Source organism: Onychostoma macrolepis, chromosome 13 (assembly GCF_012432095.1).
Source record: "Onychostoma macrolepis isolate SWU-2019 chromosome 13, ASM1243209v1, whole genome shotgun sequence".
NCBI classification, from domain to species: Eukaryota; Metazoa; Chordata; class Actinopteri; order Cypriniformes; family Cyprinidae; genus Onychostoma; species Onychostoma macrolepis.
In genome coordinates, this window is record NC_081167.1 from 17,929,745 (window position 1) to 17,942,301 (window position 12,557).

At 37.0% G+C, this 12,557-nt stretch overlaps 1 protein-coding gene across 1 annotated transcript in view; it reads right to left on the reverse strand.

The window, feature by feature from the left end:
- Positions 1 to 12,353, reverse strand: part of ogfrl1 (opioid growth factor receptor-like 1) — a 16,454-nt gene extending 4,101 nt beyond the window's left edge. Inside the window, exons 1-6 of the mRNA XM_058795695.1 lie at positions 10,964 to 12,353; positions 7,874 to 7,960; positions 7,598 to 7,676; positions 5,685 to 5,763; positions 3,057 to 3,123; positions 2,449 to 2,594 (exon numbers count right to left, since the gene is read on the reverse strand). Of these exons, the coding sequence (XP_058651678.1) occupies positions 2,449 to 2,594; positions 3,057 to 3,123; positions 5,685 to 5,763; positions 7,598 to 7,676; positions 7,874 to 7,960; positions 10,964 to 11,158 (653 nt within the window). The 5' untranslated portion in view covers positions 11,159 to 12,353. The remainder of the gene's footprint in view (positions 1 to 2,448; positions 2,595 to 3,056; positions 3,124 to 5,684; positions 5,764 to 7,597; positions 7,677 to 7,873; positions 7,961 to 10,963) is intronic.
- Between the last annotated feature and the right edge of the window lie 204 nt (positions 12,354 to 12,557).

The window sequence follows — 12,557 nt, forward strand, 5'->3', positions numbered from 1 at the left end:
TTGTGTCAAAATTCAGTGTAAAGATGCAATGCTGTATAACAGCTAGACTAAATTATGCCTGCTCAGATGCAAGAAAATTCACAGAAAGTGGTGAAGTCACGTAACACTAGTCCGTGACAGACAGATTATTAACAGCTGGTCTTTGTAGTACATTGGTCAGGACATGCAAACGTTTCATCGTTCATCGACCTCAAATGTGGCTTATCATCTGAAACAAATAAGTAGTAGCATCATTACATAGCCGCTCGCTTTGACCTACAAAAATGTGCACTATTCATGTGTTAGTGCAGAGTGTGGAAGCTGAACAGTAGCATGCTCACTGCATGAAAGTTAACTTGGATGTGCCGGTGTGATCATTTTTGGCTATACAGATAAGACTAATACATCTTTCGAATTGTAAAAAGTCTACTTTCATTTGTGTGCCCTCACAATAACAACAAACTGTTGTGCTTTTGTAAAATAATGAACGCAAACAGGCTTTCTGCCATCTCTGTGAACTTTAGTGCGTCAAAAAAAAAAAAAAAAAACAAAGAACAGAAACTCTGTGCTTGCCTCAAAAGACATGAAAAATATATCTATAAATGTCTACTTTTAAATGAACCAATTCAAATATAAAACAAATATTTTCAGATTATGTAATACATAAGAAACATGCATATCCACTGTGGACATGATGAGTCGTCATAATAAATTATGATGTCAAGGCCAGTGTTGCCAATTTAGCAATTTTGTAGCTAGATTTAGCAACTTCCCCACCCCTTTTGAGACTTTTTTCAAAAGTTTAGGGACAAATATAGCAACTTCTTGGACAAACTTTATCTAAGTTCTCATCTTGCCCACTGATCTATATTCATCTTTATATAGATCAGTGAATTTGCCTTTATGATGTCATCTAGTGACATTTATGCCATGTTCCAGGCAACCCGTAACCCGTGTTTTTCCAACCTTCAAGCCGTGAAAGTGCACTGGAACGGCAGTCAAACCCGTGACTTCCCACCCGTGAACTCGTACTAGATCGATGTACTCCCAGTTCCGCGCTCTGATGTCACATAGCCCACGAAACAACAATGGCAGCCCCTACGGATGCGGTGTTTATGCAAGTGGTACACGGTGAGAAATAGACTTTAGGACAATATAACGTTGCAATCAAATTAATAATAATATAATAATAATAATAATAATACACACACGATTATGTATTACAATGTTATGTGTCTGAAACGATAAGTATGTCGTGAAAGTATATCACCACATGGAAATGTTGGGCATAGCTAACGTTAAGGTAACGTTAGGTAAACTGTGACTTGCCTGGAACGCTACAAAGTCGTGAGTCGTGGTTTGAAGTCGTGACTTACGGGCTCAAAAACCTGCCTGGAACGCAGCATTAGCTGTAGCTACTTTCAGTTGAAAGCAGTTGGCAACACTGGTTAATGCAGTCTTCTTGCTGTTTTTTCCCTGAAGCATTCATAATCATTACTTCTGCGGTGCGCTGTGGCAAGCTTTATGTGTGTGCTTGAGGGTTGATAGACTATAGGCAATTAAAGGCTCATTATGAATTATATTGTTTATTAATAAAAACATGCGTTTAGGCGACTAATCGCTTCAAATGAATGTCTATTAGTCGTTTAGAAAAATCTTTAGTTGAGGGCAGCCCTAGTGTAAATGCATTTATACCACCTCGAAGCAGAATTAAACAAGTGTCTGTGTAAACACACCTAACATGCCACTTCAGAAGCACTTCTGTGCCACCTTTGCAGTGTCAATTAGATATGTTTACTGGACAACAAGCCAAAAAGACTAAATAAAAACTCATCAAGAAGTCATTTTTTCCAGTGTAAGAGAGGAATACTCTTAGTTTACTCAAAATGACAGCTTTTTGTATAGACCCATTCACACTGCGGACAAAGTTCATCAAGCGGTGTATCTCTGCAATGCAATGTAAGTGTGTCCTCTATGGCACAGTCCTGGGGCAATGACACACAGACAGACACACACAGTCATCTATGTCTACTACTCAGCCCGCTGCACTGCGGATTTTCTTTCGCTCCCTCCTTGCTTATCATGCGTTCATCAAACTCGTTTGCAATTCTCCCTTTCTGCATTTTTGCCCTGATCTAAATCATAATTTCTCTAAATGCAAAAGTTTTTGCATCCTGTTCTGTTCTTCTCTGTTCAACTTCCTCTGTGTGTCTGACCCATTTCTCCGGCCCCTGCATAAGACGGTCACATGACGGTGCAGTCGGGGTCATGACTGTGAAATTGTGTTGCAGGGACAGGATACTAAGAACTCCCTGGACTGAAGCATGCTAAATATGGCAGGAGACAGGAGATGGAAGTCATGGAATGTGAAGATAACTGGTATAGATGAAGTAGAACATAATGGGAAGAAGAAATAAATTATAGAGTAGAAAGGACTTTTTAAAACAGCAAACCAGAAAGACAACTCACTCATTCAGGTGCTGGAAGCGATCTTGCCAGTTTGGGGCCCGAGCCACATTCCCGTATTTATCCAGAAGCTTGATTCCAAAGAAATCCAACATGATTGTATATGCTAGGAGGAAGCGTCTCTTGGCTTCTCGAGTGCTTTGGAATTCCTGTTGAAAACAAAAACGTACTTGGTTTAAAGCTGATCTGCACAATGACTATAGAAGGTTATTTAAGGCTGAATAAAACAGAGGCACTGAGACTAAAACACAGAATGTGCCACTTCCCTGAACCTATTTATGGATGTTCTGACACCCCTGACTAGGTGACATTACACTATTAAAAATAAAGGATCCAATTAGAACAAAAGGGTTTTACAGCCTAATATATTTGGAGTTTCAAATATGTTTTATTCTCCTTTAAGGACCTTTAAGGACCCAAAAATCAAAACACTGATTTAAAGCACTTATTTTTTATTGCATTCAGATAACCATACTGTCAACTCAAGAACTTATACAGCAAAAATAAATAAAATTTAAATTAAAAAGAAGAAAGTTCTTTGCTTTGAAGAACCTTGTTAAAGAGTATACATGTCTTGCTTGACTGTTCCCTGCTTGACTTTAGCAGCATACCTTTATCTCATCCTGAGTGAGTTCTTGAGCATAAAAATTTAGGCCTTGTTCTCTGAGTGGGAAGAGCCTGTAACAGCAGCAAAGAAACATGTTAGGATCTACCTCTGAATTTATCATTATTTATCCATTAGAGACCTGACTGAGAACTCAGTATAAACATTTACAAATACATGATATTTTGGGTTAGGGTTATTTTGAGTAACTTTTGCATAAAAATGCTTAATTACTGTATATATTTATGCACACACACACACACACATATATATATATATATATATATATATTATACATAGTGCTTTGCATTGAAGGTGCATTTTCTACATAACCTAGGAATCAAAGCCATGACCTTGACGTTGGTCTATAGTTTGAATGACAGGAATATAGTTATTTACTATAATTAAATTTTATTAGCCTATATCATATACTGCATCTGCTTTATATCAACCATATCAAGTTACCTAGTTATCAGTATTGGCACTGGCCATTAACAAACCCAAATATATTAGTGTATTCATATATACAGTACATTAAACATTAAATTTAAAACAATAAATGAAAATTAATAGTGGTAAGAGTGTATATAACATAATGAATGATTGAAGACAATAAATCATGATGACTGAATTAGCACCACAAATAAATCATGCTGGAAAAGGCAAAAGTGACCGTCACTAGGATATGGAGAAGGGGACTAGGGAGAGAGATAAGACACAAACACAAACACACACACACAACGCAAAAAAGGGTACATTTCTCCCTGCCAGCTTTTTGATCCTACATGTTGCTGACCACTAGCAAAGGACAACTCGCAAACCTTGGCACATCTTTTTTTCCATTCATCTCCTGTTTCTCTTCTTTCTCTGAAGCCATGACATTCTGGCTGGCTTTCGCTGTCATCTCATCTTAATTTACTTAAAGAGGCAAAATGCTTGCGATTTTGGCACCCTACTGATAACTTTTCAAGAGCATATGACGTAAAACCTCTGTTTAACCTCCGTACAACCTTCAACGTTTGCTGAATGGTACATTGCCAGCAGATTTGAATTCATTACTGTTTACATGTTTCCTCCTCGGTGACGTAGGTATTGTATAATATTTATTTTTAAAATGAATTAGAGGTTGAAAAAGAGAATGACTAAAGCATGAAACAAAAAAACATGAAATCAATTTGTAGGCCAACCCGAAAGGCTAATTTTAGCTTTTCTTTTTTTTTTTTTTTGGACTGAGTAGAATAAGGTCTGTGGTTAACATTATTTGAGGAGACTTTTATGTCATGTTCTACAACAGAAATTTCACACATTTATACCCCAAGCGTGAATACTGAACCTGCTGTGTGCTTTAAAAACGCTGCTAACACCAGCAGCTGTCAAGCTGATCAAGCATGTGCTTGTGGTAGATGAATTTAGCAACTTTTTTACCTAGTAACTTACATTTTTAAGCACACTGTTTTAACATTTTCATTGGTTACGGTAAACAAAGATTACAGCATAGGAAAGTTTCTTAAAAGTAAAGTTACAGACTCTGAAAACCCGTTAAAAATTATTGAGGAAACCCATGGCTCGAAATTCTAATTCTCTATTTTAAGGACCAATAAGGTCAAAGGGAAATGCTTCGTATTTTTCTAGTCAATAGTAGCATGAAGCAAATGCAGGAGACACATTTTGTTCTTCAAGTTGCAGTAACTGCAGTTTAAATGGGATTCATTTCACCTACGAGTTACAGTGTTTTACAGGTGATGTGAATGTTCAGTATTTTTTCCATGTTGACCTTGAACAAGTGCCTCTTTTATTATATCAACAATATAATATAATAATCATCGGAATCCAAAAGAGTTGCTGAGTATTTCTTAGTCGGATACGATAATACCTCTTCATGTCTCAATATATACTACAAAATGTTTATTAATATTGAAAGCTATGATGCTTTATGCACCCAAGCAGCTGGATGATGTTTTACTATAGTGCCTGCAAGATGTTCAATTAATCATGCTTGATTTAATCTCAAATTCTTAGAAAAGCTTCCATACATTTCTATAATGTGGGCTGCACTTATCTTCTGCCATTAAGATTAAACCTTTATCGTTTGCATCTTTAATGTTAGGAAAATGGACCATTAAATCAGGAATTGCCCTCGAGTCATAGACATTCCCCAAAGCTTCTTCAGTTACTAAAGAGATGATGTCAGCCAAAGCGGTCTATGAATATTTAAGCAACGTTAAACATTAAAGAAGCTTTTATCTAATGTAGTCCTAAGGCCATCTTTTGTCACCAAAAAGGATGATATTGACCCCTTCACCTGCAGGTACCAAAATTGTGCTGATTTTGTCTTTATAACTGCCTTTGTCCACTTTCATGCTCTTGTTTGATTTTGCCTTGATCTACAGGATTTGCATCTAAAGAAGATGAATTTTATTTTGAACAGATGGTAGAGAAAAGGATATCTAATCCATGTCTCGCCATCCAAAAATCCCTCATGCACATATAAACAAGCAGCTTTCTCTGTTCTGTGAACAAGCAGTGATAATAATATAGTAAGTGCCTGGCCGATGACGATTTGTGAAGTCTCAGTTATTATGCATTATTAAGCAATTACTGAGTAGGCGCTTTATTGCTTGCAAAAATGTCTTACCACTGAATGTATGTGTGATTGTGCTCCAATTTTTCATAGTCGCCCCTCCATTTAGTGAGGATTTCTTCAATATAAATACCTGCGGGGACAAAGAGAAAAATAATAAATCATCACAACAGGCCAAGCTCAGCATTATTCACTCTATTAAAAGGATAGTTTTTCAAAAGCCTATGACTTTATTTCTTCTATTGAACATTCAAGCCTTAAAAAGAAAGCAAAACGCCATAAATGTATCATAACTGTAGTCCATAAGACTTCTTATGATTAACAGACCAAAATTTAAGTCGTAATTTCATCATCTTTTCTTCCAGTGAGCTCTCAAGCTGAAGACCTGATCACTGAATCGTTGAGATAAATATTCTGTGAACAAATCATTCAGACCAATGTTTACTAGGTCAATAATGATTCATTCACATATGAGACACGATAGGACAGCGTGTTGTTTCAGATCAGAGTGCAAACAGACGTGTAGGTCATCCGTGACATGGAAACACTGAGATCTCAAGGGAACGCAGAGCACAGCAGTGTGTGGGTGTGGGTGTGTGTGTGTGTGTGTGTGTCCTTCTGCCCAAACAGCAGTGAAGCAGTTATGCTGCCATTAAACGCTTGCACAACAGATCCAGTTAATTCTCAAACATGCCCACAATAACCAATCAATGGCTCCTCTGAGATGTCTTCACTGTCTGCCTGCCTAAACTGGCCCCGCAGGGAAAACATTCAGCTAATGAAGCACTCCAGAACCCATGTTCTTCCCTCACACCAGCTGGCATGTGTATTCGGTTGTAAAAACTGCTTTATGTTCATTTGTGTATAAATGTTCTTGCAGGATGTATGTTCACGTCTTTGTGTATTGTAATATTCTTGTGTTGTGAGTCTCACGATCAATATTTTCAGGTGAAATATTGTAGGCGGGATCGACATGACTCTTGTTTTCTCCAAAAAAGCAAAAATCCAAAGCAAATTTCAGAACATGTCCAATGTAACAAAGCAATAGCTCAATCAAAAATGAAAATTCACTCATTATACATATATATATATATATATATATATATATATATATATATATATAACCTTTACATAAAAAGGTTGGGTCATAGTGACCACAGCTGAGAACCGCGAATAAAGACAAAAACATTATGAAAGTATAAAAATAGTCCTTAAAACTCTGTGAACATTTAGGTTATTTATCAGCCAATCCAACAAGCTCTCAACTCGAGAACCTTTACAAACTCATTGAAAAGCTCTTAAATAACAATTATGAAAAAGAGGAATGTGTATATTCTTCTAAATCTTTTTAGCATCCCACAGAACAAAATAACAGCACTCAAATTTGAAACAAGCAAATAATGACCGTATTTTTGTTATTCAGAACCATTTCTTGAAGTAATCATGGGTAAAATTCTTTTAACATGACTCTCTTGCTCATGGATCATCTGTGTAAACCATGGTTTGAATCTTATTGGATTACCATCCCAGATCATTATTTGCACCACGCTTCTGTTCCTGAAATGGCTGTGTTATTACCGCGAAGAAAATTTCCCCATGTAACAATTAAGGCACAGTCTCATTATGAGAATCAAGGGACTTCCAGGGAGCAAGTTCCTTTAATATAATGGTGATTTAAAAACAATAAAGCAGATTTGTTTGGCAAACATTTTGAACCCCATACAATACTGTCCTGGAAAGAACAGCAATAATATTAGTTCATTATTGAAGAATACAGGAAATAATATGAAATGACAAAAGAAAGAAATCCACACACCATCAGCACTTCAATCACAACACATTCAATGGCTGCAATAAAATGCACTGAACACATTTGAAGAAATTTTGAGTAACACAAGTGATGGGGTTCTTTTCAGTCCAAATCCCATTGTACAGTCATTATAATGAAAAAGCAAACAAACACTCACCATCCGGCACCAGGGGGATCTTATTCAGATAAAACCTCAGATTGCGGTATTCGTTTGGCTGACGATGCTCCTTGTAGTTCTGAGCAACAGAATCACAGATTAAAACCAGGACAGAAGGACAGAGAGAGAGAGAGAGTGGAAAAAAACTGTACATTTGGTCTCTGCTATGTTTTCTGCTGACTGTACTGCAATATTAACTGCAAATTTTATATTCAAAGATGATCGGCCTTCAAGCTCTGTATGAGAAATGTGAAGAGAGTAGATGTAACTCTTTACCGGATAACTGTGCCGATACTTGTACAAGTCCTTTGCGGCGTAAAAGCTCCTTTTCATCCTAGTAGTGGACTCCATCATGTCACCAAACTGTGAGAGGAAAGGAGAGAGAGGAGTGGAATGGTTACATAGGCAGTGAAAGAGCGTATGAATGACTTCACTCATCAGCATCTGAGCTACATTGTCACTGCTCTTCCCCATTGGGATGCAAAGGCTGTTAGACAAGAGAGAAGAGCTCCATTTTGTAGACTATGTACTTTTTCTAACTAATTCATGACCATTTTTAGCTCTCAGCCTCTTGCGATGTTCAAAAACTGAACATCTTTACGGTTGAGTGAAAGCTCAGCACAGAAATCTTGCTCTCTTACACACAACATGAAGCGGTTTGCTAGTAGAGGCCAATGTCATATTGAAATGCCTGTGAGGCTTATTAATTAATAACAATAAATTTACTTATGTAATTTTGTATTAAATAATACAACGGTCTTTGATGCAGGGCTCACAAAAACAATGCTATAATGGTGAGTGTGAAAAACTGTTATCAAAATCTTAGCTTCAAATGAATAAAAATCCAATTTCCTTCTTCCGCTAACAGGAAATTCAACACAGCAAATTTCCCATGAGGAAATAGGTCACATTGAACAGGTCACAGACTCAGTGGCCTTAAAATCCAGAAACCTAGAGAGAACATATAACATCTAACAAGGTCAAAGATACAATGCTTTAACCTTCCTATTGCTCTAAGAAAAGTTAACTCTAGGATACAATACTGGCTAAAAGTGCACCATTTCCTGATTAATTTTAAACATTTTTTTGCAATTTCATATTATCTCATCAGTGGCGGCTGCTGGTCTTTCAAAGAGGGGAAGCTCATTTTCGGCCTACATCATAAAAATTGTCCATTTATTTATACGTAAATTCTGCCCTACGTTCCTTTTCAAGAAAATGCTCTGTGACCCTTTCGTACCAACTAGGCGTCTTTTCTAGTGACGCTGGCCTACCTTACTGTATGAATGAATGAATGAATGAACAAACAATCTAAAAAAATATATATTAAACTCGACGGAGGAAATGTGGGAATTAGGTTAAACTGAAACAAGGAATGTGGTGTAGAATAGGGTTGTCATGATACCATAAAAATGTCTTCGATACTATACCAACTTAATTTATAATTCAATTCTACAAAATGAATCAAAATTTTATAAATAAATAGATGTAATTGAAAACAGACAATATTATTCTCTGAATACTTAATTAATGTGAATGAATGACTGGCTATTGTTATCCATGAAATGATCTAAACAACATTCATCTTAGCACAGAAGCTGCATGAAGTGACATTTAGATGTGGCACTTATTCATTTAGACTGTATTTATAATTGCATAAATAATGTTATGAGATTAATGTTTTAAATGCTAAATTCTGAATATAGAAATATGTTGGAAAAAAATGTAATATGCCTACTTTTAGACGGGAAACTTAAAAACGGCCAGCAGGTGGCAGAAGTTCGTGATTGAATCACTGAGTCATTCAAACAATTCTTTCAAAACGGCTGAATCCTTCAGGAGCGAATCAAATGACTGTTTTTATGAGTGGCTCAGTGAATCAGTGATTCTCCCAAGACAACGCGGATTTGGATTCGAACACAGAAACTAATCAAAAACAGCACTCTTGCTCGTGTCGTATTGCCTAAGTGTCAGGAGCATTTTTTGCTCGCATATCTTGAGATTTCCGAGTTAGCAGCATGTATATTAAAACATAACATTATAAATGAAAAAAAAAAATATATATATATATAATGATTGATAAGAACCAAGTGCAAAGCCGCTATGGGACTCAGCTCGAATAGCTTCAGCGTCAGCGACTTTTTATAGTACAAAATCGCTGTCAATCAAAAGGAGATGCAGTCTTTCGACAGACCCTCCAATCATCACGCAGAAGCCCGGCGTCCAGGCACGCCCACTCCTCCATTCACCCCCAGAGACGCTGAGCGTCCGTGGGCGGGACATAATCGCAGCATTTATCCAATGACCGTCTAGTTTCGAAGCACTGAAAAAAATATTTATCTAAGCAGCCCCATTGAAGTCAATGGACGCTAGGCTTCAACAGGGAACTGCACTGACGCTACGGGAATGTATGAGAAAGAAATCGAGTCAGCCGACCTGTACCTAATTCTGAACAAACTGGTCTTCGAAGTTCGAGATGAATGTGTTCTAACGCATTTTTAGTCAATAAAATGTTAACACAATAGTACATATTTGACCATTAATTTTTTGACATTATAGGGGAAGCCGAGCTTCCCTTGCAGTCTTAAAGAAATCCACACATCTCATGTATATTATAATAATGTCTGCATTATTTTTCTATTAGATAATGAATGGTGTGTCTCTCAGAGCTACAATTTCCGTTGTGTATTTCACAAATAAAACTGTAAGGGCCTTTTACATTGGATGCCGATTATACCCAATCATAGAGGACAATATGCGTAAAGGACTAAATCATAGAAAATCTTTTTATTCACTGATATGACGAAAATGCAATGAAAAGAAAAAGAAAAAAATAGTATACTTAAAGCTACAGAACATGCTGAAAAGCCAAAGGTGATAGGTCATAGCTTCTTCAAATATGGGTCAAACAGCTATGTTTTAATAAAATATGCTTTTGTTGTGTTTATTTTTTATTAGTAGTAGTATTAGATATCACCAACTATGTCACATCCTACATCCAGCTATGTGGTATTTATAGCGGTCATGCAGAAAACGGGACAAAATTGACACAATAGAACCCATTACAACTGCAACTGTGCTTGGTATTTAGTCAAAATCTTACCCTAAATGTGCAATTCTCAGTATAGCGCCGTGTTCTTTAGAGCTGTACATCGCTAATTTAATAATAGCTACTTATGTGATGATAGATAGATTGACATTGCCCACGCTTTAGGCAAGCACAGCACGCGTGCTTACACCACATGGATTTACATAGATTTTCAATATCAACTCCACAATCATAACTACACGCTGTCATCTTTGATGCAACCGACTCTACGCTTACAATTACCGACCGTTTTCGTGGTTATTATTGTTTCTCTTTACCTGCGGTAATCCGTGATCCAGCTGCTCGGCTCCTCTGACTGCGTCCGCCGGGCTCATGGATTCGGAGATGCCGCTGTCCTCCTCCTCTCCTCCCGGCTGATGCTCGTCGCTCTCCGAGTCCGTTTCCCACGTCGAGTCGCATTCTTCCACTGTGCACGGCTCCTTGTATCTCCAGCTGCCCATCAGATTGCCCATTTAAACCCTGTCCACCGTGCCTACATAGTTTAAAGTCCTCGTTCGGCTCAGGATCGAGCTTTAATATGATGAGGAACTGGCGTTCGGGTCGCTTTTATGTGACTAATGGGGGGATTTCCAGCGCTGTGATGAGAACACACCCCCTTCTGCCCAGAGATCAGCACTGGAGATGATGAGGAGGAGGAGGATGCTCTCAGCATCATTTAAGGCGTCTCTATACTGCTCTGAGTCTGCTCTAAATTCTGTGTAGGCTAAATACACAATGACACGTAGATGTACAGTATACTGTTTGCAGAGGCAAAGCGGTCCTGATGCTGCATCAGTGTAGCCTTAAACTTTGCCATTGACATTACAGAGCATGCATTTTTTAAATGCATTATTTCATAACTTTATTTAAAATGCCTTGGTTTCAAATGTGTCTTCAGACTAAAAAAATAAAATTATTCAAAAGTTTAGGGCTTTACTGATGTTTTTAAAATAAGTCTCTTATGCTCACTAAGGCAGCATTTATTTGATCAAAAATACGGCAAAAAAAACAGTAATGTTTACAATATAAAACGTTTTTCTTTCTATTTGAATATAATTTAAAATGTAATTTATTAATGTGATGCAAAGCTGACTTTTAGCACTGCAGCCATTACTCAGTCTTCCTTTGGAAAATATTCTAATCATTCTGATTTAGCACTCAAGAAACATTTTTATTGTTATCAAAGAACAGGTTTTGATGGTTTACAGTTTTTTACTGTTTTTAATCAATTGCAGGAAAAAAAAATCTTATTGACCCCAAACTTTCAAACAGTAGTGTATAGCCCTTCAGCACTGCACTGGTTGTCTTCTGCCTTCCGTTTGTATTTGCACTGCCTGAAGGTAAGTTTGCACGAATTTATGAATGAAACACTCATTTTAAAATCTTCCCGGTCTACTGAGATTATGACATCCACTTTGAACATTACAATGCTTTTGTTAACTCTACAATAAGTAGAGCCGAGTAGTCCTATATGCTTACTATGCAAGTTGCGTAGAGCCCCACAAATTATGGTGCAGAGAAGAGGAAAAATAGGTAGGAAAGTCAGCAAGATAAAGGTAAGTGATGAATTTTGAATAGATGTTGAAATGGGGGTTGCATCGTGTTTTGTCGATTTAATTTGGCATTTCATGAGCGCTTTGAAGACGGTGTCGTGCAAGGTGTTACCATGGGCACTTCAAAATATGTGAAAATTTCTTGATACCTCATTATCTGAATTGTTTAGATTTACGCATATTAGCTTATTTATAGATTTATATTAGTGCTGTCAAAAGATTAATCGCATCCAAAATAAAAGTTTTTGTTTACATGTTTACTGTGTTTATTTATTATGTATATATAAACACACACATACAGTATATATTTTGAAAATAT